The 24,960-nt window shown below is 42.0% G+C and overlaps 2 protein-coding genes and 1 long non-coding RNA gene across 5 annotated transcripts in view; 2 read left to right on the forward strand and 1 right to left on the reverse strand.

Annotated features, from left to right (window-relative positions):
* DHX29 (DExH-box helicase 29) overlaps nt 1-3,289 on the forward strand; it is a 47,683-nt gene extending 44,394 nt beyond the window's left edge. Inside the window, exons 25-27 of the mRNA XM_078449808.2 lie at nt 94-225; nt 1,103-1,199; nt 2,985-3,289. Of these exons, the coding sequence (XP_078305934.1) occupies nt 94-225; nt 1,103-1,199; nt 2,985-3,040 (285 nt within the window). The 3' untranslated portion in view covers nt 3,041-3,289. The remainder of the gene's footprint in view (nt 1-93; nt 226-1,102; nt 1,200-2,984) is intronic.
* LOC132681386 (uncharacterized) lies at nt 233-21,436 on the reverse strand. Of its 3 annotated transcripts, XR_013556757.1 has the most exons (4): nt 21,299-21,436; nt 18,012-18,073; nt 3,637-3,859; nt 233-1,106 (listed from the first exon to the last, which is right to left on the reverse strand). It is a non-coding gene; the product is annotated as an uncharacterized LOC132681386 (long non-coding RNA). The 3 variants fall into 3 exon arrangements; XR_009611038.2 differs by lacking the exon at nt 3,637-3,859; XR_013556759.1 differs by lacking the exons at nt 233-1,106; nt 3,637-3,859 and adding an exon at nt 16,749-16,819.
* Nucleotides 21,437-21,513: 77 nt separating this feature from the next.
* On the forward strand, nt 21,514-24,213 carry CCNO (cyclin O). The gene is made up of 3 exons (XM_060635777.3): nt 21,514-22,189; nt 22,806-22,991; nt 23,510-24,213. Exons 1-3 carry the CDS (start codon nt 21,806-21,808, stop codon nt 23,993-23,995), a joined length of 1,056 nt encoding a protein of 351 aa, XP_060491760.1. The 5' UTR covers nt 21,514-21,805; the 3' UTR covers nt 23,996-24,213.
* Nucleotides 24,214-24,960: the final 747 nt, after the last annotated feature.

Below are 24,960 nucleotides of genomic sequence, written 5' to 3' on the forward strand. Positions count from 1 at the left end.
GTAAATTATAGAAAAATGCTTACATGGAACATAAATGAACTTCTTACATTTATAGGCTGTGAAGTTTTTTTTTTTCTCTTTATTCCTGTGCAGGTAAGGTATACCCGAGTATATTTGAGGGAAACTACCCTAATAACCCCTTTTCCAGTTTTACTTTTTGGTGGTGATATAGAAGTTCAACACCGGGAACGTCTTCTTTCTGTTGATGGCTGGATCTATTTTCAGGTACATGCTACAACTGATCTCATAACATTAAAATTTTCTTGTAGTACGTGCAGTACTACTGAGGTGGATTTTTTAAATTTTATTGGAGTTTGCATAATTTCTGCCTACAATTTGACTTAGAGTGGAAGACCTTCTTATTTTATCTTGCCTACATTTAAATCTGTTAAAATACGTTCAATCTGTTAAATATGAAAATCAACTCTATTGCTATTACAGATGGCATTTACTATCAGTAAAAATAATTTGCCATGTGCTGTGTACTTCAATAGTTTACATGGATTATCCCAAACTTAATACCCTAATAACCTTGTTCATTAACTTCAGTAGTTTCCTTTCTATACATGAGGCACTTAAGTTCAGTGAGAAGTTTATATAACTTTTCTTAGATTAAATGGATTGTTATTGGCAGAGCAAGTATTAGACCTAGAATTATTTGAACCTCAAACTTAAGTTCTAAAAAGACAAAGACAAATTCATAGCTTTTAATGAATATTGTCAAGTTTTCCTCTGGAAAAACTAGACTAATTTCTTTGTAACTCCATCAACATTGACCAACTTAAACAAATCTAATACATTCTGCTACTGTATGCCATCATGATTTGAGTAAGACTGGAGAGTAGATTTTAAATACAACTTTAAAAATGTATGCAGTTCCAAGAGGACAGGGTGGTAGAGGTCATCTGTAATTGGATTGTGGTAATAGCTGCATAACTCTTTAAATATATTAGAAATCATTAAATTGTACACTTAACCATTTAGTATATTAAAGTCACGATGTGCTAAAGCAGATCATAAGGTATACAGCCTTACCTTCATTTACTGAAACACATTCACACTCCAGGGGATTAACTTTGTCCAATCTGTCTTCTCTCAACAGGCCCCTGTAAAAATAGCTGTCATTTTCAAGCAGCTTAGAGTTCTCATTGATTCCGTTTTAAGAAAAAAGCTTGAAAATCCTAAGATGTCCCTTGAAAGTAAGTATTTGATTATAATGTAAGTAGAAAACCATATACCTGTTAAATATTGCAGTACATTAGAGCACACTGAAGTCTTCAAGTCCATGTGATTAAAAGCTGTTTTAGTAAAATTTATTTTATGGTGAATTCTATCAGACTCATAGACAGTGCTTCATTATTCACAACCTAATTATCCTCTTAAGATTGTTAGTTTACTCCTTCCTCTTTTAAGCTTCACTTCTAAACTGCTGGCCATTTCACAGAAAAAAGGATAGTAAAACTGAGCATTGTAAACTTGGATTATAAGGGACTTTCTGTGAAGTTTCCAGCATGTTTTTCTCCACAATTCTCACAAATGCTGAGCTAGTGTATATTTAAAAAGTACAACATCCTTCCAGCAGAAATCTGCAATAGACATGGAAAGTTAGATCACATTTTGATATGTTAAGAGATGTGGGGTCTTTTCTTAGGGATCTTAAAAATACTGTTTCTTTCTAGACCTGTCATTGTTTACGTTGCAACAAGTTATCTTTTCTTTTTTTTAATGTCATAGTAGCCCCCAAGAATTTGAATGTCAGGCCATGGTCCCAGTTATCAGAATTTCCCATTGCAACCACTGAAACTCAGGGCATTCCTTCACTGAAGTGTCTAATATAAAGAATTTCAGTATTACAGCCCTGATAATTACACCTAGTAAAAAGAGTAGTAAGAAGTTGTTAGGAAGTCACAGTATCAGAGCAACTGGTTAAAAGTAGAAGTTATCTGTTAACAAAACCTCCTTAGCAAATAATGTGGCCTCTGTTGCTCTGTTTGTCAAATTAATTGGTGTTTGATACCTTTGTTGTGTAGAGAGATCTGTCACCTACCTATTGACACCTCTTCAAGAGCACTTTGCTGTTAAAGGTAATTGTTTCATGTTTAGTCCAAAGGAAACAAACTATTTCCTTCCTCCTTGCCCATGCTGTGGAGATCCCTACATCTTCTGAGGAACATGGAACAACCAGTAAACCCTGCAGTACATCTCAGCCAGCACTCCTTCTCTCTCTCAAAATAAATAAACTTTTCAAAAAAACAACAACCAGGGGCACCTGGGTGGCGCAGTCAGTTAAGCGTCCGACTTCAGCCAGGTCACGATCTCGCGGTCCGTGAGTTCGAGCCCCGCGTCAGGCTCTGGGCTGACAGCTCGGAGCCTGGAGCCTCTTTCCGATTCTGTGTCTCCTTCTCTCTCTGCCCCTCCCCCGTTCATGCTCTGTCTCTCTCTGTCCCAAAAATAAATAAAAAAACGTTGAAAAAAAAATTTAAAAAAAAAAAAACAACAAAAAAAAACAACAACCATAAGATCTAAGTTTATTTATTTATTTTGAGAGAGAAGGAGAGTGAGGGAGAAAGACTCCCAGGCAGGCTCTGCATTAGGGCAAAGCCCAAGGCAGGCCTCAAGATCATGACATGAGTTGAAATCAAGACACTTAACCGACTGAGTCACCCAGGCACCCCTTTAAGGAATTTTTAAAGAAACAATTCCTAATAAAGGACAAATAGTTATATCACATCATCTCTTTGGGCCTTAAGCCTATTTTTTGTCAAAGTAAGGTGTGGAATAATGGTAACAATAATTAATAATATTTGTAGTGCAACAAATTCTATTATGTGGGCATCTCTTGTTTGAATCTTGTTGGAATTAGTATTGCATTCTAACTTAAAAGAATCTTTTAATCAAGTGTGCCTGTTGGTCACATGTGTATACATTGAGAATTTAGCCAGTGATAAATTTGTTCATGGTTTTTGTTTGTTTGTTTTACTCAGATGACAAGATACTACAGATCATTACAGAATTGATAAAAACAGAGAATAAGAACTGAAACTGAAAGTCATGGTCAACTGCTTTAAAAATTAAGATGAAGATACAGTCATGAAATTATGTGAAAATCGACCATCCCATTAAGTATTTCAGTACTTAAAATGTTGGTACTAGCCATAACTTAAAGGTGGTGGAAAAAAAGCACATACTTTAAACATGTGTAATTTTCTAGTTCCTTTTTAATGATGATTATTTGCAATGTATTTGCCACTACATTTACAATAAATTCTTTGGTATCATCCATGCTTTATACATCCTTATGTGCCTGCCTGTATAGATTCTGTAACTTAGTGTTGGGATTCCCTATGTATACACTCTATCCTCCAGCAGTCCTTCTCATCAGGAGAGTTTAGACCTTCTTGACCCAGAAGAGAAAATGAGCTTCAAAAGCAGTTGTAATGTAATTAAATTTCCATGAAAAGGAACAGCTTCAGAAGTCAGTTATTTAATATTTGATAATCAAAGTTAAAACCTAAATAAGTATACAGTATTAATAGATGCTATCTATCCACTAAGCATAAAGATGCAGTGCTAGAGAACAGGCAGGAATGGTTAATGCTACTGTTAACTTTGGGATGGATAGCTAATACCATTTACCTTTTCATATCAATGACCTTGAATCCTTGTTTGCACTCATAATTGGTAAAGTCAGTAAATGTGAGATAGTACTTGGATATTTTTTAGTGGCTTCAGTTGTTTCACTGAGAATCTTTTGAAACTCCATTTTGATTATGTAGAGGAATTTTCCCTTCATTTCTTATCAAGATTGTGGAAGAACTTCAAATATAGTCCTGTGTAGACCAAATGGCAGGAATTCTATCTGAAGGACAAAAGATTAGAATAGGAATCTAGTCCAAATGCTGGACTCTCATAATAGGTACTCAATATTTGTTGATGAGTGAATAAAAGAAGCTGTGACTTTCACTTTATGTGCAGGTGGAAGTAAAAATAAAATTAGAGATTGCTACTAAGTACTAACTTTCTGCCTGCAGTGTGATAAGGGAATTGAGAGCAAGTCAAATATGATTGCAGTTTGGAATCACTAGCTAGTGCCATTAATAGAACTGGAGACGTCAGAATAAAGAGTTAGTTTATATGCTGGAGGAGGATCAGTTTGTGACCTACGGAGACTGTGGAGTCCTACAATAGAACTAATGTTTCCCATCACCTGAGTGTGCAAGCTAGTGCCCAAATGTTTTTTAGATATTAACTCATTTAATCCTCACAACAACCATCACAATAGGTAGTTCATTATACCCTTTTTACAAATGAGGAGACTGAGGCACAGGTAAGTGAACTAACTAGCTCCAGATCACACTGATAGTAACTGGGCCAAGAACCATTTAAATTTCCGAAATGTAACCATTATTCCTTTGAAAATGTCAAACAGTAGCATCAGGATTAGGGCCAAAGGGCCCTCACCCATCACTTGGACCCAGGTCACCATCATCTTTCACCTACATCACTGTGGTAATCTCCAAACTAGGCTCTCCCCTTCTTACTCTTCTATAATCCATTCTCCTCCATAACTTTAAGAATAATCGTCAATTTTTTTTTTTATTTTTTAAATTGTAACTCCAGTATAGTTAACATACAGGGTTATTTTAGTTTCAGGTGTACAGTATAGTGATTCAACAGCTCTATGTATTAGTGCTCATTGTGGCAAGTGCACTCCTTAATCCCCATCACCTATTTAACCCATTCCCTGACCCACCTGCCTTCTGGTAACCATCAATTTGTTCTCTATAGTTAAGAATGTGTATTGTGGTTTGTGTCTTTTTCTCTTCTTTTTTGTTCCTTAAATTTGACATGAGTGAAATCGCATGCTGTCTTTCTCTGACTTCGTTCACTTAGCATAATACCCCCTAGTTCCATCCATGTTGTCACAAATGACAAGATTTCATTCTTTTATGGCTGAGTAGTACTCTGTTGCGTGTGTGTATACATGTGTATACATACACATGACCTACAAATTTCTAAATGATCTGTACCTTACAACTCTCCAACCTCCTTTTCTCCTGTCCCATTTCTCACAGTGCTCCAGCCACACCAGGCTCCTTTTGAATCCAACTGGCCTTTTCAACATTTGCACATGCTCTTCTCTGCTGTAAAGTACTGCTTCTGTTCTTTACCAAACAGAACTTATCCTGCATCATTGCTGTCTCCACAGACCACCCTACTGACTACCTCACTGACCACTCGTCCTGAAGTATATCTCCCCTTCCAATTGTTCTTACGACACAATATTTTCCTCAGCATGTAACATCTGCTTTTTGATTTCTCCCACTAGACTATATGCTGCACCATGACGGTGTCACTCATGAATGTATACTGAATACAATGCCTGGCACATACAGGCGTTTAATAAATGTCTGCCAAATGAATCATTGAGAATGAGGGAAGTGAGAACAAGGAGTCAAATAAAACCGCAGCTTCTTATGGAAGTCAAGAAAGATAATTAAGGGTGGCAAGGAAGGACATGGTCACAGGTCCCACAACCACCTACACATTCAAAGACTGACTAGGATGTATGGGACTCAGAGGCTATAGTTGATTCTAGAGAATGGATACACAACAGGATTAGCAAGGAAAAAAGACATCACATAGACTCTGGCAGAATCTACACAGGCTTCCCATACATGTTGTGCAGTCTTTCTACCCACAGAAGCCCAGTTGAGACTCAGAGTCCAAAAGTATTTTTCTGGAGGTTGCTCATGTAGGCACAAAAATCAAAACTGTAACTATCAAAATTCCAGACTCCCAGAAGAAAAGCAAGCATTCAGTGCCCCAAGCAGGCAAAACAGTGTTATCTGAAAAACATGCAACTTTTCAAAAGCCAAGCTCCCAGGCTCCAGCCAGGAGCCAACTCTGCAGGCAGGCTCTCCTAAAGATAGCAACCTGGGGGCTGCAATGTTAACCCTCCATACACACAAAGCCTAATTTTTAGGTAATGAATACAAACTCAAAGGCTGGGACACCAAATCAGTATTCTTTACAGATATGATGAAGAAACAAGGCTAAGAGGTTGAGGAATGAGATATTTTAGGATGGGAAGATCCTCACTGATTTGCAGACAAAACATATAACCAACAGAGAGACTAAGAATAATATTAGTATGAGGGGTGCTTGGCTCACTCAGTGGGTAGAACATGCAACTCTTGAATTCAAGCCTCAGGGGCATGGAGACTATTTAAAATGTGTGTGTGTGTGTGTGTGTGTAATATTAGCATCAGAGAGAACCCAACAAAGAACTAAACAAGATTATCAGGAACAAGTTGGGAAGGCTTTTTGGCTTTCCTCAGCAATGAATGCTTAGGATCTTGAGATGAACAGATAAAGTCGATAGTGGGCATCTTTTGCTCAGGTGACCATGAGATCTTAGAATGAAACAGACTGTCTCATTGAATCACTGTCCAAAAATGCTTACATAAAGGCAAACGGCACTAGAAGAGAGGCCATGGACAAGGAAAACGGAGAGGCTGAGGAATTAGAAGTCAGAATCTAATCCTAATTCATTGTGAATAAGTGAAAGGTAAGGAGGGTGATTAAGAAAGAGAATGTCAGAATTTATGTATGTATGTATGTATGTATATTTTGAGAAAGTGCATGCATGCATGAGCAGGCGGGAGGTGGGGGCAGAGAAAGAGGGAGAGAGAATATAAAACAGGCTTTGCACTGTCAGTACAGAGTCCGACACGGCTCAATCTCACAATACGATCATGACTTGAGCCAAAGTCAGGAGTAGGATGCCTAACTGAATGAGCCACCCAGGTGTCCCAACAATTTCAGGATTTAAAATTTGAGATGTAATTGTTGCAATAAGTAAACCTAATGCTGGTAGACAACAAAATAGACATGGGTATCACAGAAGATAGGTTCAGAAACAGGATGATCAATATGTTGTTTTATCAGTGTGGACGCAGGAAAAGGATGGAGAAGACTAGGCCAGTGCTATTGTGCTATGGTTGGTGGGAAAGCAGCAAAGTGCCGGACCTTAAATACAGGGCCCTAGAGATACACGGTGGCAGAAAGGAGGCAGAAGGGAGGGAGGGGATCGTATGAGAAAATGGCATTCTCTTCAGGTAAGAAGTTGTTGAATCCTGGTAGTGGTATAGGAATATTTCAACCTCTTCTCAAGGTACATCAATTCTTACATTCACAAGTAGAACAGTCTTAATTAGAGAAGATTAGCTGGAAGGAAAGGAAACATTAAAGGAAAGCAGATTTCTATTAAAAACTTTTTTCCAGGGGCGCCTGGGTGGCTCAGTCGGTTGAACTTCCAACTTCAGCCCAGGTCACAATCTCAAGGTTGTGAGGCTGAACCCCACATGAGACTCTGTGCTGGCAGCTCAGAGCCTGGAGCCTGCTTTGGATTCTGTGTCTCCTCCTCTCTCTGTCCCTCCCCCACTCATGCTCTGTCTCTGTCTCTCAATAGTAAATAAATGTTTAAAAAAATTTTTTTAAGCATTTTTTTCCATTAAAAATTTTTTAGGGTCTCCTGAGTGGCTCAGTTGAGGGTACAAGTTTGGCTCGGGTCATGATCTCTCAGTTTGTGCTTTGAGCCCACTGGGCTCACTGCTATGAACACAGAGCATGCTTCAGATCCTCTGTCCCCCTCTCTCTGCCCCTCCCGTTTGAGCTCTCTCATAAATAAAACATTGAAAAAAACTGGGCGGGGGGGGGGCACCTGGGTGGCTCAGTCGGTTGACGGTCCGACTTCAGCTCAGGTCATGATCTTAAGTGATCTTATTTTTTTAAGGGCTCCTGGGTGGCTCAGTTGAGCATACAAGTTTGGCTTGGGTCATGATCTCGAGGTTCATGAGTTTAAGCCCCACACCCGGCCGGCTGCGGTCAGTGCAAAGCCTGCTTAAGATCTTCTGTCCTCCTCTCTCTCTGCCTCTTCCCCGCTTGTGCTCTTTCTCAAAAATAAATAAATCTTCAAAAAAATTTTTTCAACTGAACATTATGTGATAAGCACTGAACTAAGAGCTTTATTATATTTTTGTTTAGTCCTGACAAAAATCCTAAGGGGAGACGGATAATTTATTTCCAATTTATAGATGAGGAAATTGAGGCTAAGAAGCTAAATTTTCTGAGGTCACTCAGCTAGTGAGGAAAAATGAAAAGACCATTCAAAAATAATCTGAGCAGTATACAGGCATAAGGATAGATGTATAGATCTATGGAACAGTATTGAGAATTCAGAAATAAACCCACCCATCTATGGTAAGCTGCTTTTTAATAAGTGTGCCAAGACCATCAATAGATAAAGAGCAGTCTTTTCAAGAAATGATGCTGGGACAAATGGTTATCCATATGCAAAAGAATTAATTTGGACCTTGATCTTATACCATATTCAAAAAATTAAGTGCATCATAAAGCTAAAAGTAAAAACACTGGTTCTTCAAAGGACACCATCAAGGAAGTAAAAAGTCAACCCATGTAATGCAACAAATTATTTGAAAATCCTAATAAAGGACTTGTATTTAGAATATATAAAGAAATGTTACAAGTCAATGGTAAAAGAGAACCCAATTAAAAAATGAGCAAACTAGGAATAGAAGGAAATTACCTCAACATCGTAAAGGACATAGATGAAAATCCCACAGCTAACATCATACCGATGTTGGTGAAAAACAAAGCTCTCACTCTTAGATCAAGAATGAGCAAGGATACCCACTCTAACCACTTTTATTCAGCATAGTACTGAAAGTACTAGCTAGAACAACTATGCAAAAAAGAGAAATAAAAGGCATTCAAATAAGAAAGGAAGAAGTAAAATTATCTCCATTTGCAGGTGACATATCATATGTAGAAACCCGTTACCTCTCTCCCTCTCTCCCTCTCTCTCTCTCACACACACACACACACACACAGTTAGAACTAATATTCAGCAAATTTGTAGGATTAAAAAAATTAACATCTAAAAATCAGTTGCATTTTTACATATTTAACAAAGAACAGTCAAAAAAAATTTAAGAAAACAATTCCATTTGCAATGGCATAGAAAATAATGAATTATTTAGGAAGAAGTTTAGCCAAGGAGGCAAAAGACTTGTGTACTAAAACACTGCTGAAATAAATTAAAGATGACACAAATAAAAGGAAAATAAATGCTTATGGATTGGAAGACTGAGTATTGTTCAAATGTCTATACTACCCAAAGCAATCTACAGATTTAATGCAATCCCTATAAAAGTCCCAATGGTATTTTTTACAGAAATAGAAAAAACAATTCTAGGGGTTCCTGGGTGTCTCAGTTGGTTGAGTGTCTGACTCTTGATTTCTGCTCAGGTTGTGGGACCAAGTCCATGTCAGGCTTGTGCTGAGGGTGAGGCCTGCTTAAGATTCTCTCTCTCTCTCTCTCTCTCTCTCTCTCTCTCTCTCTCAGGTCATGATCTCATGGTTTGTGGGTTTGAGCCCCACATCAGGCACTTATAGTGCAGAGCCTGCCTAGGATTCTCTCTCTCCCTCACTCTAACCCTACCTGACTTGCACTCTCGCTCACTCTCTCTCAAAATAAAAAATTAAAAAAATTATCTGTCTTCCTCTGCCCTTCTACCCTCCTTGCACGCTCTCTAAAATAAAAAAATAATAGGGTCACCAGTCCGACTTCGGCTTAGGTAATGATCTCACAGTTCATGAGTTGGAGTCCCACATGGGGCTCTGTGTGCTGACAGCTGAGAGTCTAGAGCCTGCTTCCAATTCTGTGTCGTCTTCTCTCTCTGCCCGCCCCCCCATTCATGCTCTGTCTCTCTCAAAAATAAATAAAAGCTAAAAAAAATTTTTTTAATAAAATAAAAAGTAATTTTAAAAAATAAAAATTAATAAAATTAAAAATTAAAAAAACAATTCTAAAATTTATAATGGAACAAATGACCCCAAAAGCCAAAACAATCTTGAGGAAAAAGAACAAAGCTGAAGGTCTCACACTTCCTGATTTCTAAACATTACAAAGCTACAGTAATCACAACAGCATGGTATTGGGATACCCAAGACAGACATATAAATCAACAGAACAGAATAGAGGGCACAGAAATAAATCCACACCTACATGGTCAAATGATATTCAAGAAGTGTGCCAAAACCAAACAATGGGGAAAGGATAGTCTCTTCAACAGAAGCTACTGGGAAAATTGGATATCCATATGCAAAAGAATGAAACTGCACTCCATCTTACATCATACATAATAACAATCAATTCAAAATGGATTTGGGGCGCCTGGGTGGCTCAGTCGGTTGAGCGTCCGACTTCAGCTCAGGTCATGATCTCACGGTCTGTGAGTTTGAGACCCGTGTCAGGCTCTGTGCTGAATCTCAGAGCCCAGAGCCTGCTTTGGATTCTGTGTCTCCCTCTCTCTCTGCCCCTCCCCTGCTCATGATCTGTCTCTCTCTGTCTCAAAAATAAATAAAACATTTAAAAAATTTTTAAAAAAATGGATTAAACACTTAAAGCAAGATCTAAAACTGTAAAGCTCCTATAAGAAATGTAAAGGGAAAGCTTCATAACACTGGTAATGGAAATGGTTTATTGGATAGGCCACTAAAAGCACAGGCAAGGGGGCGCCTGGGTGGCGCAGTCGGTTAAGCGTCCGACTTCAGCCAGGTCACGATCTCACGGTCCGTGAGTTCGAGCCCCGCGTCAGGCTCTGGGCTGATGGCTCAGAGCCTGGAGCCTGTTTCCGATTCTGTGTCTCCCTCTCTCTCTGTCCCTCCCCCGTTCATGCTCTGTCTCTCTCTGTCCCAAAAATAAATAAACGTTGAAAAAAAAAAATTAAAAAAAAAAAAAAAATAAAAAAAATAAAAGCACAGGCAAGAAAAGCAGGTAACATCAAAGTAGAAAGTTTCTGCATGGCAAAGGAAACACTCAAAAGAGATAAAAGGCAACCTACGGTACAGGAGAAAATATTTGCAAGCCATGTGTCTGAAAAGGGGTTAATATCCAAAATAAGTACTCCTACAGCTCAATAACAAAAAACAAACAAACAAACAAACAAAAAAAAAACCCAACAAATAACCCTAAATTATCTGATTTTAAAAATGAGCAAAGGACTATGAATAGACATTTCTCCAAAGAAGATGTAAAATGACCAGTAAGTATATGAAAAGATGACCGACACTGCTAACCATAAGGGAAATGTAAATCAAAACCATAATGAGGTATCACTTCACACCCGTTAGGATGGCTATTTAGAAAATAATGACTGTTAGCAAGGATGTTGGAAGTGCAAACTTTGCACACTGATGGTAGGAAGGTAAAATGGTGCAGTTGCTATGGAAAACAGTATGGAGGTTCCTTAAAAAATTAAAAATAGAAATACCATATGATCTACCATCATTCCCACTTCTGGATATTTATCCAGAAGAACTGGAATCACAATCTTAAAGACATATTTATACTTTCATGTTTCCTGCAGCATTATTCACAACAGCCAAGTAGAAACAACCTAAATGTTCAATGACAGATGAATGCATAAAGAAAAGGTGGTAAATGCATATCATGGAATATTTTTCAACTTTTAAGAAGAAGGGAATTCTGCAATATGTGACAACATGAATAATCATAGAGGACATTATGTTAAGTGAAATAAGCCAATCACAGGACAAATACTGCATGATTCCACATACATGAGGTATCTAAAGTAGTCAAACTCACAGAAACAAAATAGAGTGGTGGTTGTCAGGAGCCGGAAAGGAGGAGAAATGCGGAGCTGCTATTCAGTGGTATAAAGTTTCAACCACATAACATAAAAAAATTCTAGAGATCTGCTATACAACACTAATACCATATGTGTGTACTTAAAATTTATTAAGAAGGTAGATCTCACATGTGTTTTTCACCACAATAAAAAAAAAAAAAACAAAGGATGTGAATAGGCTTTTTTCCCCACAGAAGATACACAAGTGGCTAAAACTCATGGAAAGATGTTTAAGAGTGTTAATAATTAGAGAAATGCAAATGAAAACCCTAACAAGGTACTTCCTCACCACTACTAATATAACTAAAAAGGCAGACAATATCAAGTGTTGGTAAGAATTTGGAGAAAATGGACCCCTCATACATTGCTGGAGGAATATAAAATTGTGCAACCACTTTGGCAAACAGTTCCTCAAAAAGTTAATCAAAGAGTCAATACATGGCCCAGCAGCAATTCCATTTCTAGCTATATACCCCAAAGAAATAAAAACCTATGTCCACAGAAAAAGCTGTACATCACCCAAAGAGCCAAAGCAATCTTGAGAAAGAAGCACAAAGCAGGAGATACCAAGCTACCAGATTTCAAATTATACTACAAAGCTATAACAGTCAAAACAGTATGGTACTGGCAAGAAAAAAGACACACAGAGATCAGTGAAATAGGACAGAGAGCCCACAAGTAAACCCACATTTAGGAGGTCAAGATGCACTTGGGGCTTCATTGGTTGAGCATCCAACTTCAGCTCAGGTCATGATCTCACAGTTCATGAGTTCGAGCCCCGTGTCGGGCTCTGTGCTGACAGTTCAGAGGCTGGAGCCTGCTTCGGATTCTATGTCTCCTTCACTCTCTGCCCCTCCCTCCCTCCCTCCCTTCATGTCTTTCTCTCTCTCAAAAATAAACCAACATTTAAAAAAAATGAGAAGGTCAATTAATCTATGAGAAAGGAGACAAGAATATACCATGGGGAAAAGATAGTTTCAGGAAATGGTTTTGGGAAAACTAAATAGCTACATGCACAAGAATGAAAATGGACCACTATCTTACACCATATATAAAAACAAATTCAAAATGGATTAAAGACTTGAATGTAAGATCTGAAACCATAAAACTGCTAGGAAAAAGGACAGGAAATAAACTTTCTGCCATTGGTCTTAGCAATAATTTTTTGACCAGTCTCCTGAGGCAAGGGAAACAAAAGCTAAAATAAAAAATGAGATTACATCAAATGAAAAATCTTTTGGACAGTGAAAGAAACCAGTAACACAACAAAAAGGCAACCTACTGAATGGGAAAAGATATTTTCCAATCATACATCTGATAAGGGGTTAATATCGAAACTATCCAACCATTATAAAATGGGCAGCAGGGGCACCTGGGTGGCTCAGTCTGTTGAGCATCCAACTTCAGCTCCAGTCATGATCTTGCAGTTTTTGAGTTCAAACCCTGTGTTGGGCTCTTGGACTGACAGCTCAGAGCCTGGAGCCTGCTTCAGATTCTGCGTCTCCCTCTCTCTCTGCCTCTCCCCAACTTGTGCTCTCTCTCTCAAAAATAAATCAACATTAAAAAAACTGTAAAGAAATAAATGTTACAGGAATGTATTCTGCAGAATATGGGAGAATTATGTTATAGTCTAGAATGCAATTCTAAAATACAATCTAGAATGCACAATGTCTGGAACAAATCAGATGCTTCCTAAGCGGTTCACACATATATGCCTCTAAGCTGAAACAGAAACAGCAGATATGGTAATAATACAGAAATGTGGGCCATAATGCTGAGGAACACTGAGCATCTGTCAGTCTCTCCAAAGTACTAGGAAACACTGCTCCTGAAGGATACAACTTTAACATCCACACTTGCCACATGGGAAGAAAATAAATTCAGCCACTCCATCCATTCATTTCAAACCCACATAGCTAAACAAACTTAGAGAGTGGAGCCTGCCTCTCAACAGGGCACCTAACTTCCAACAGGGCAACCGAACTTGCTACTTGCTGAAAGCTTTTGTTAACTGCAGACCCTTGGTGGCTTTTCTCATAAATTCTAAGAAATATGTGACAAGGCAGCCCTCAACAGCTGCTCTGTTTTGATCTGCACCCTGTGATTTGACATTCAAGTAGCTGCATTACATATCATGTCCTTCAGCCTTCCCCTTTGTTGTTCTTCAATAGGACCAGCTTTGCTTTCCATTTAGGACAAAGGGTTATTTCACCACAGTCTAAAGATACTAATTGCTGCCCTCTTTGTTGTCTGTGTGGTAGGGAAAGAAAAGACACGATAGATCTTCCCTATTTAACAGAGGAGCCTGAGGTTATTTTAACATAGGATGCCCCACTGGACATTAAAAAGACCTTTCTGCAACCCGCAGCCTCATCATTTAAAATAATAAAAGTAACAATAATAAGCACAGAGATGTACTAGCTTTATCTTTCATGTGGTTGGGAAAAATTCACTGTGTACAGTGAGCCTACTTCAAATTCACCTCTTTGCCAATCACCTTGAGAAAACTACTTCAGGAGAATTTAACTATCCTTATCTAAACATTTGTAGGATTCCCTCCCCACCAGAAAACACTGCTCCCCAAACAAGGACATATCAATTGAACTGATATTTTGAGAAATCTCACTTAGGGAATGGATTTGCGCAACATTAAAAGAAAAAGACATTTTCACTTGTGAACACAAGCAGCACATGAGCATTGCTTTCCAAAAGGCATCCCTCACCATCTAACTGAAAATACTCCCCATTCACTCTCCAGGGCAGCACACTCAAATTGCTGCACAGACTTACTACGAGAGAGAGAGAGAGAGAGAGAGAGAGAGAGAGAGAGAGAAACACACACACACAAAGCAAGAGCTGGGGACAGGCAGAGAGGGAGGGAAAGAGAGAATCCCAAGCAGACTCCGTGCTGTCAGCGGAGAGCCCAACACAGGGCTCCTATGACCTGAGCCCAAATCGAGAGTCAGATGCTTAACCGACTGAGCCACCCAAGCACCCCTGATATCATTTACATTTTGTTCACTGTTTTACTTTCAGCCTCTCCCCTCCCCATTCTGTGCAAGCAGAGGCCTTGTGTATCCTATCCACTGCTGCAAACCTAGAGCAGTGCCCAGTACTTAGTAGGCACTTGTTAAATAATGGCTGTGAAATGGCAGAGAGAGACAACTACAGTATTTAGGTACAGTGATATTCTAGTAACAGATCTTTTTTTAAAGATCCTTTATTGGTTTGTTTTGGATCTACTAATTAATTTAAAATGCACGTTCACACCAAGAATGGAAGGTGGAAAGAAAGCTGAACATTTAAACAACCTATCAGTCACTGCTAAGGTACAAACCCACCCATTTTTTTCCCCTCACTCTTCAGCTCAGCTGCCTTTATGAGACCATCTCTTCACTCTGAGCAAGGCTGCCAGATAACCAAATTTGCCCTCTCCCGACAATTTAAACTTGTTTATTCAGCACCAGTGCTCTCTGTGAGAAACTAAGTCAACTGTCACTTTCTCATGTCATCACCTCCTAAGAGGTGGCTGGTTCACAGAAATCAGATACAGTCTGTGGTCATCACACTCCAAATGGCTTCACACTTCTCTTAGCGCTGAAGCCTTGCTTCTTTTTCCCTAGCTCAACTTGTGCCTCCTGGCACATGCTTGGGGTAGGGAACTCTGCCTGCCTTGCTAAACTACACCACAGAGCCTCCAAGTTTATCACAAAAAGGTCCAACCAGCTCTGACCCGCTGGGCTCCTCCATCTTTTGTGGACTCTATTCCCTCAGCTTTACTCTTCTTTCTAAGCAGTGGCCCAAGGGTGGACTCAAAGCCTTTTCTTGGTTGTCACTTAGCATTTAACAAACATAGAAAAGCATAAGGATGAATGTCCAGGCTAGAATCACAGACTTGGGTTTAAATCCTAATTTTCTTTAAAAAAAAAAAAAATAAATAAATCCTAATTTTCTGCTTACTAGCTGTGTATCTTCAAGCAAGCACCTGATCCTCTCTAAAAATTCTCTCATTTGTAGAATTGGTAAAATAACTGTACCTCTTTCGTACGGTTGAAGTGATGGTTAAATGCTACAATAAATAAAAGTGCAACATAACAAGACCTAAGAAGTCACTGAATGCTGGCAATAACAAGGTCCTATGTGATCTGGCCCCATGACCTCTCCCACCTCATCTGCTGCTCTCCTTTTCACTCCTACTCCAGCTACACTGGTGTCCTTGCTGTTCCTCCACATGGCAGACCTGCTCATGCCTTAGGGCCCCTTCATCACTATTTTCTCTGGCTAGGATGCTACCCCCTCAGATGTCCACATGGCCAACTCCCCCATTTCCTAGAGTTCTTCGCCCAAATTTTTCCAGTGAACTTTAACCAATGTATTAAATAATGCAATCTGGGGCGCCTGGGTGGCTCAGTCGGTTGAGCGGCCGACTTCGGCTCAGGTCATGATCTCACGGTCCGTGAGTTCAAGCCCCGCTTCGGGCTCTGTGCTGACAGCTCGGAGCCTGGAGCCTGTTTCAGATTCTGTGTCTCCCTCTCTCTGACCCTCCCCTGTTCACGCTCTGTCTCTCTCTGACTCAAAAATAAATAAACGTTAAAAAAATTAAAAAAAAAATAAATAACGCAATCTACCTGTGGCACTCCCCATGTGCCAGTCCCTGTATTGCTTGTCTCTCCGGGCACTTCCATCCCTATAAACTCCATGAAGACCAGGATATTTGTCTGTTCCGTTCATTGATATATAATCCAACTTCCAAAAGAACAGTTTCACTTATAAAGTTACAAAACTTTGCTCCCGGAGTACACAGGCCCTGTTCTACTCTATCCGCTCTTTCTAATGTCCACATATAATAGTGATCACCATTTTTCAGGACTAACCTGGGTTCCCTGTTTTCTAACTTCCAGGCCACATGCATATGAAAAATGCTATTTTTGAAACAGATTACACACAAATATAGTTCAAAATTCAAAAGATCATGACAGTGTATAGCAGGAAGACCCTCTCTCTCTTATCTCTGTCTCCCAGGATTTCTTCCCAAAGGCAATCAATGTTACCAGTTTCTTGTGTATCTTTCCAGAGAGATTCTATGCATATATAAAGATACATGTAGATATTCTCCTTTTTTTTTTTACACAAGTGACAATATATTTGACATACTGCTCTGTACTTTGCTTTATTTAACATTGTATTTTGAAAATCCTTCTACATCAGTCCATAACCATCTACCTCATTCTTTTTTTTTTTTTTAAGTAGGCTCTACAACAAGGAGCCCAACTTGGGGCTTGAACTTACCATCCTGAGATCAAGACCCGGGCTGAGATCAAGAGTTGGATGCTTAACCAACTGAGTCAACCTGGTGCCCCCTGCGTCATTCTTTTTAACAGCTGCATAATATTTTGTGTTTTAGAAGTCCCTTATTGAAGACAATCAACGTTTTGCTTTTAACAAGGATATTGTGATAAACACCTTTTTATAAAGTAATTTTGCACTGATGCAGACTAATTATCAAGGAGTGGAAATTCAGAGTTAAAGATTATGTACATTTTAAATCTTTACAGATCTTGCCAAATTGTCTTCCAAAATGGCTGTACCAATTTACACTCTCACCAAAAACGAGGTCTATTTCCCTAAATCCTCTTACCAAACGTTTGAACTTTTATCAATCAGATTATGTACAATATAGTATCTCATGATGGATTTAGCTTGCATTTTTCTTGTTATGAGTGAATCATGGAGGACTGTTCCCTCCTGACACCTTGGATCTACATGGGCAATTCTACCATCTAAAGGGAAAGGAGCAAAGAGAGCATCAGGCTATCACAGTCTGAAGAAAAGCTTTCAAGGCCCACTGAAGCAAGTCACTTAGTCTCCCGTATTTCAAAAGAGCTGGGGCCTGAAGTGGCCCCAAACAGAATGCTACTTTGCTTACTACTCTTTTACTTCTTCTCAATGTCCAATTCCTATCATATATGTAGGTATATCAGCAAAATTATGGCAGTTATTATTTTCTTCAGCCACATTGGATACCAGAAATTCACTTCTCTGACTTCAAGAATCCTAAACACTTTCCAATTTGGGCACTTAACTACATTAATAGAAAACAGTCTTAAGTAAATTTAATTTTTAGTGACCAATATAAATTTTAGTGACTTAAAATCAAAAGTGAGCTCAAGGATCTTGAGGTGCTAACAAAATAGTTCACATATCTGGTACCAACCCCAACCCACCTACTCTGTTTGCTAAACAAGGTATTGTTAGTAAATGCATTCCTCCTACCTCAATCACTGTCCAAGCCCTGGGGCAGGATGAGGGTTTTTCATTGAAGATGAAGTGCCAAACTGGAAAAAAACAAAACAAGGTAACTTTAGTTCTATGATATTAATACTCTCTTGCAGGTTCCAAAAACCACACCTGAAAATAAGCAGGGTCAAATCATGGTTAATCAACCTTCATTATAAAAGCCTGGGCTTAATTAGGTCCTACACTTTTTTTTTTTTTAATGTTTGTTTATTCATCTTGAGAGAGAGGTGAGAGAGAATCTCGAGCAGGCTCCACATTGTCAGCACGGAGCCCAATGTGGGGCTTGAACCCATGAGCTGTGAGATCATGACTTAAGCCAAAATCTAGAGTAGGACACTTAACTGACTGAGTCACCCATGTGCCCCTAGGTTCTACGTCTTTAAAGTATTTTAGATCTACCTAGTGCCTTTAAGGTGCATTGCACCCAGGTCTCAAATTAGAAAAGAGAAATTAATTTTAAAGACTCCTCATAAGAAAAATAAAAAGCCCTTAACTTGGACCATATTGTTCATACCACAAATACTGCATCTAAATGGCTTCGTCTTTTTCCCTACAATCCATTTTCCACACATCAGCCAGAATAATCTTTTAAAACAAAAGACAGATTTTCTGTCTTTTGATTAAGACCTCTTCAGTGGCTTCAGGTAAAGTCTTTAGCATTTAATGTACCTTCAAGACACTGCATGACCTTGCTGTTGAAACAGTATCATGGTGATTATGGAACAGGGAGCCAGGCTGAGTTTGAATCCTTGTTCTACCCTTTACTATCTGTGAGACCTTGGCCGAATTAATTTTCCTCTTACTCCTCAATTTTCTTATCTATAAAATGAGGACAATAATAGAATCTATCTCATAGAGTTGTCGTGACGATTAAATACTATAATAATATTCATATGGATCATAACAGTACCAGATATACAAGTTTTGGGTCAGTATTAACGATTATCTCACTTTTTCTCTCCCTTACAACTCTGTGTTCCAGCCATTCCTTATCAGGTAGACCCTAGAATGTTACAAGAGCCATAATTTCAGACCTTCCAACATCCTATTCCTTTTTGTGGGGAATTGTCACCCAAATCCCTCTTCTCTTCTTTCAAGCCCCCCACCTTCTGTCTTAGCTTAACCATCACTTGCATGGGAAGCCTTTCCAGACCAGGTCAGTTAGCTCTACCATGGGCTCCATGATACCCAGATGGGGCTGCCAGATGTTATAAGGCCCAGTTAAATTTGAATCTCAGATAAACAATAATCTTTTAGTTTAAGTATGACCCACAAAATATCTGGATATCAGATAAATAACAATCTGTCAGTATAAATGTGTCCCATGCAATATTTGAAACAGACTCATGCTAAAATTTATCTGACACTTCATTTTAACTGGGTGTCCGGTATTTTATTTGTCAAGCCTACACCCAGGAGATCCTCTATCACAATAATTTTTGAAATGTGACAAGTGGTTCTTTGTTTCTCCCACTAGAGTGCCAGCTCTGTGACGGAAGGACCCCAGAAACTTTTTTCTTTTCTTAATATCTACACCCAACTTGGGGCTCAACTTGAGATTAAGAATTGCATGCTCCACCAACTGAGCCAGCCAGGCACCCCAGGACTCATGAAGCCCTCATAACTGTCTTAGACCTGGCATCACAGGCAGTCCACAAATACCAAGAAATATATCACCCATCAGTACAAAGCTCAGGTACTGCCTGTTGGGAGTTAACTACAGACACTAGCCTCACATCCACAAGTGGATAAAATGACCCTTCTGCTTTTTCACAATATCTCCAGGGTGATATTGACTTCCCAATGAAGGCTTTAAGGTGACCCCCCTACTTCATGTTCAAAAAGGACTTTGAGTTTTCACTTATTTCACTTGACTCTCAAGCCAAGTATTAACAACCACATTTAACAAATGAGGAAACAGAGGCTCAGAGAATGTAAACAGCTAGCCCAGGATGACCAATAAATGGGAGCAACAATATTGACCCTAGAAGTTGACTTTGTGCTCCTTCCACTGTACCAAATGGACATCTGGGTTAATAAGAAGGCTCAAAATTCCTAGGTCCTTCCTCCTCATCCAGAAAGCTTCTCAAGGAAAAAGTCTGACATCTGAGCCCTCTCCACAGATTTAACTGCTCCTCCCATAATGGTCCCCCAGCAAAAGCTTGAGAGAAGACAACAAGTCCTAGCACCTGTATCTTGAAAGACCGGTGATTCTTACCTCATCTCTCAAGTTACAAATGACACTGTTTAGGTCTATAACTAAAGACCTTGTTCAGTTACAGGGAAATAGGAGTAAAACTTACCAGAACCCAAAATCTGTCTCTTTTCTCTTTCCTGCATCTCTACGAGTCAACACCCCCACATGCAACTAAATTTCTAGGGACAGGGATTTAAATTTGATTATACACATTTCTCTGCTTTCTTCTGACATGAGGTGGGAATGGCTCAACCTGCTCTTGCCTTACCTAGCAACCTCACTTCTTGGAGTTCTTCTGGAAAGTTCATCAAACTGAGGGTTGTGGGTTTTCTGCCACTGAGAAATGCCTACAACGCTGACTAGATGCTACTTGTGCCCCTTTTCCTCAGGATACGAGCCCCTTAGGAAGGTTCTCTCAGGCAGAGGACTCCAGCTTCTACCAGGACAGGAAGCTAGGAACCAAACCAGCAGTGCCCTGAGGAAACTGCCACATCCAGTCCAGTCTTTCCTGCCTGGGCACTCCGCTTCTGGTTCCAGCTTTATTTTTTTTAGCTTCCGAAGGAGCAAAAACGGAGAGCAGGGAATAATCAAGGAGGATTGAGCTGCCCCGGGGAGCGGGTTAGAAGCTAATGACCTAAAACAGAAAAGGCCGTGAGCAATTCGATCAAGCTAGCAATGCAACCCTCCAACCATGTTATGTTCGTAACAGCTCCAGTTTACTTGGTTTGGGGTGGCAAGGGCGGAGCAAATGTTATAGGACTGCAAATCCGCAGTCGGACGTTCGCGGGGCCATTTTTCTGGTTGATTTCAGCACTATTGCCTGCCTGGCTGGCTGGAGTAGCTCCCAGGATACGTAGCGCAGAGGAACTTGCGGAGGCTCTGCTCCCCGAGAGGGGCGCAAAGAGGGATACCCGGGTCCTGGGGTCCCGCCTAAAAAAATAATTACAAACGCAGTCGAATTAGAATTACTGCTTGTATGGGTTACTAAGAAAACTCCTGTGCTGACAGGATTCTAGTTGGAGGCTTCGTTTGGAGTTCGGAAGCTAACTTTTGCAAAATTACCAACCTGGATTAGAGGCTGCGTAGAAAGCGCTAGCACGTACGAGATTATCCGGACCAGGACTCGGCGACAGCCGCGGAATCTTTTTCCCGGGAGCAATTGAGCCCCTGGGCGGTACTCTGCGCTCTCTCGGCCAGGCCACCGCCCCGCCCCCACCCTTGGAGGCGCGCAAGCTCAAGCTGCTAACCTGGGTTACCTGGGTAACGCAGGACGCGCGCGGAGCTAGCAACTCCCCGCTGGTGCGCTCGTACTCGAGTAGCTCCTCCTCTCCCTTGCGGGCTGCGCAAGCCGGACGCTGCCAGCCGCTCGCTCCGAAGCGGTTCTTTAGCCGGGAAAACTCGGCCTCGTGCCGCTCAGTAATCAGCCAGTGAGAAGCCGGGGGTGTGGTAGAGGGCAGAAGCCCGCCGAGTACTTAGGGCCTCGCCGCCGATTTCGCCAGCCTATTTCGCACTTTCTTGAGGGCCTCCGGTTCCCCGCAGGTGGGGAATCACCGAGCGGCCACCAGACTGCATAATGGTGACCCCCTGCCCCACGAATCTCGTGAGCCCCGCCGCCCGGGCTAGGAGGCGGGACGACCAGAACCTCCGCGCCCCGGTGAAGAAGAACAGGCGCCCACGTCTCCGGAGGAAGCAGCCGCTGCAGCCACTGAGCCCGTGCCCACTCCCCGGAGACTCCGGTGTTTGCGACGTGTTCGAGTCTCCCAGCTCCGGATCTGATGGTGCAGATAGTCCAGCAGCTTCCGCGGCGCTAGGTTGCAGCCCCCTACCTGCTCCTGCCCAGCAGTTGGAGCAGCTAGATCTACAGACTTTCCGTGACTACGGTCAGAGCTGCTACGTCTTCCGCAAGGCGAGGGAGAGCCACTTCCACCCGCGGGAGTCGCTGGCGCGGCAGCCACAAGTGAGGCGCTGGTAGAGCGAGCTCCCCACCGCCTCTCCTCTTGCTCTTTCTTCCGCTGTTTGCTCTCCGCAGCGCCCCCGCCTGCGCTCACGGAGGTTCTCAGTCCAAGCGGGAAGGGGCTTTGTAGGACCGGGCCACCGTCCTCATTTTACAAATGGAGAAGAGTGGGGCCTAGATGGCTCAAGTGACTTGTCCGAAGTTTCCATACTGGTTAGCGGGGACACGGTAGAATGCAGACGAGTCAAGAAAGTTTCTAGGCTCGAGTAAGGACTCCTCCCGACCCCGGGCAAGCTATTTAACAATTCTGAGCTTGTTTCTTAATCTGAATAGCAGGGGCCCCTTCCTCTCACTGAATTGATCTGAGGATTACACAAGGTAATGTGTATACACACGCGGCCCGAGGGCCAGGTACGAATGTGAGCATTCCGGCCCCTTGCCCGTCCATTGCTCTCTGCGCAGCAGCGCTGCCCCGTTTTTCCCCAGTTACCAGCGCATTTACGTTTCTCCTTTGTGCCTTCCTCCAGGGAAGCTCCCTAGGTTTTTTTTGGCTGGTCCCTGACGCAGACCTTCTTTGCGCTAGGCTCAGCCGGTCCTCCCCCCACCTCCCTCCCGGCAGGTAACGGCGGAATCCCGCTGTAAGCTGCTTAGCTGGCTGATCCCCGTGCATCGCCAATTCCGTCTCTCCTTCGAATCGCTGTGCCTGGCGGTGAACACTCTGGACCGCTTTCTTACCACCACCCCTGTGGCTGCAGACTGCTTCCAGCTGCTGGGGGTCACGTCCCTGCTCATCGCTTGCAAACAGGTACTTGCACACGGGGTCTTATGGGACTGCCAAACTCTTGGCCACTCTCTGGTCACCACCTGGCTTTCCAAGTGCACACGACTTAGTGCTGGGCTTTCTGAATTAATTTTGTTATACATTTCCAAACGTATGCACCCCACAGCTTTAACTTGACAGTTTCCCCCCACCCCCAACCAACAGTCCTTTCACCCGGCCCCCAAAGAAATAGGCTGAAGTCAGTCCCAAGAGTAAGTCCCAACAGCTCTTGGTAGCCTTGTTATTCTAGTCTCCCCGGGGAGGGAAGTCTTTAAAACTTCTCAAACCTTTTTTTAGCTGGACTACTGTCCAGTTAGAGAAACTACGCTGGAACTATACCCCAGGTGATTAAAGTGGAAGTAACGCAGAGGCGACGGCCCAGCTATCTCGCTGGAAGGGATGGGGGACAGAGGGAGTGCTGGTTTTCTCCGGAATTTCATACGGGGGTGGGCGTCCGGCCCTGAATGCTGCTTTGCGGGGTCTGAACGCCCCTGTATTAACAGGTGGAGGTGCACCCGCCACGCGTGAAGCAGCTCCTGGCCCTGTGCTGCGGTGCCTTCTCCCGGCAGCAACTCTGCAACCTCGAGTGCATCGTGCTGCACAAACTGCACTTCAGTCTAGGCGCACCAACCATCAGCTTCTTCTTGGAGCACTTCACTCACGCCCGCGTGGAGGCCGGGCAGGCTGAAGTCTCCGAAGCCCTGGAGGCACAAGCCTTGGCCCGCGGCGTGGCGGAACTGAGCCTGGCCGACTATGCCTTCACCAGCTATACTCCCTCCCTGCTGGCCATCTGTTGTCTGGCGCTGGCCGACCGTATGCTCCAGCTCCCACGCCCGGTGGACTTGCGCCTAGGCGGGCACCCTGAGGCCGCACTGCAGGACTGCCTGAGCAAGCTGCAGCTACTGGTGGCCATAAACGAAACCTCCCTGACTCACATGCTGCCCTTCCAGATATGCGAGAAGTGCAGACTGTCCCCGAAATTGAAATGAAAGAGACCTTTGGTTTCCTTTTTTATCCTAGCCCAGCTGCTGGACCTCTCCCATTGCTTTGAAGGAGTACAGTTTTGGCCCACAGAGGGGTTCAGGGCTCCTACTTGATCACGAGGTCATCCTGCAGGTTGCAAATAGTGTAGCATCTCCTTGTTTATTTATTTTCCTAAGAGCACATGAGAGATCCGAGTTTTTCCCCAATAAAAAGACTATCTGTGTTGGTTTGTCTGAATGCTAGGATTGCCCGTGTTATCTCAAGGGAAGGAAGGTGAAAGCAGTTGGGGAATAGAGGCTGTCCTTAACGATGGAAGGGTCCTGCCTCACTCTGTAGTTAGCATACCTATGTGGGAACACCAGGTCTGAGGGTCCCTTATAGGCCTGTATTCTGTGACCCTCTTATGAGGCTGAGGACTGCTCATTCCCAGAGGTCCAAAGGGAAGGTGGGATGTGAACTTGAATAGAACCCACAGCAGGCCATGCTCTCTGGAGGGGCTGGGGTGCAGAGGATGCCCAGCTGGCAAGCTTTGGTGACTATACATGCCCATGAACTAGGGTAAAGCAAGAGCTACCCTGGCAACTAACAGATGTTGGGAATGAAGGCATTGCAGGCAGTTGTGACCACTATAAATACGGCCATTTACCCTGCAGTCACTTGGTTCAACAGTTTACATATGTCTTACACCTGCTGCATGTGAGCCCAGAATAACAATGACATAGTAATCATGGCTATCATTCAGTGCTTAAATGGACCAGGCACTGTGTTCAGCATTCATTATTTTAATCCTCCAATACTATGAGGCCGAGTTGATTATCCCATTTTCCATAGAAGAACACTGGCCCACATAGTGGGTAAAGAATAGTAGAGGAACCAGGATGTGAAGGCAGTTGATTGGACTCCAGAGTCCCACCCTCAGCCACACTGCTCAACATCCCCCACTTAGAGGTTTGTGGATATGCTCAAAAAT

This window comes from Panthera onca, chromosome A1, assembly GCF_046562875.1.
Source record: "Panthera onca isolate mPanOnc1 chromosome A1, mPanOnc1 haplotype 2, whole genome shotgun sequence".
Classification (NCBI taxonomy): Eukaryota; Metazoa; Chordata; class Mammalia; order Carnivora; family Felidae; genus Panthera; species Panthera onca.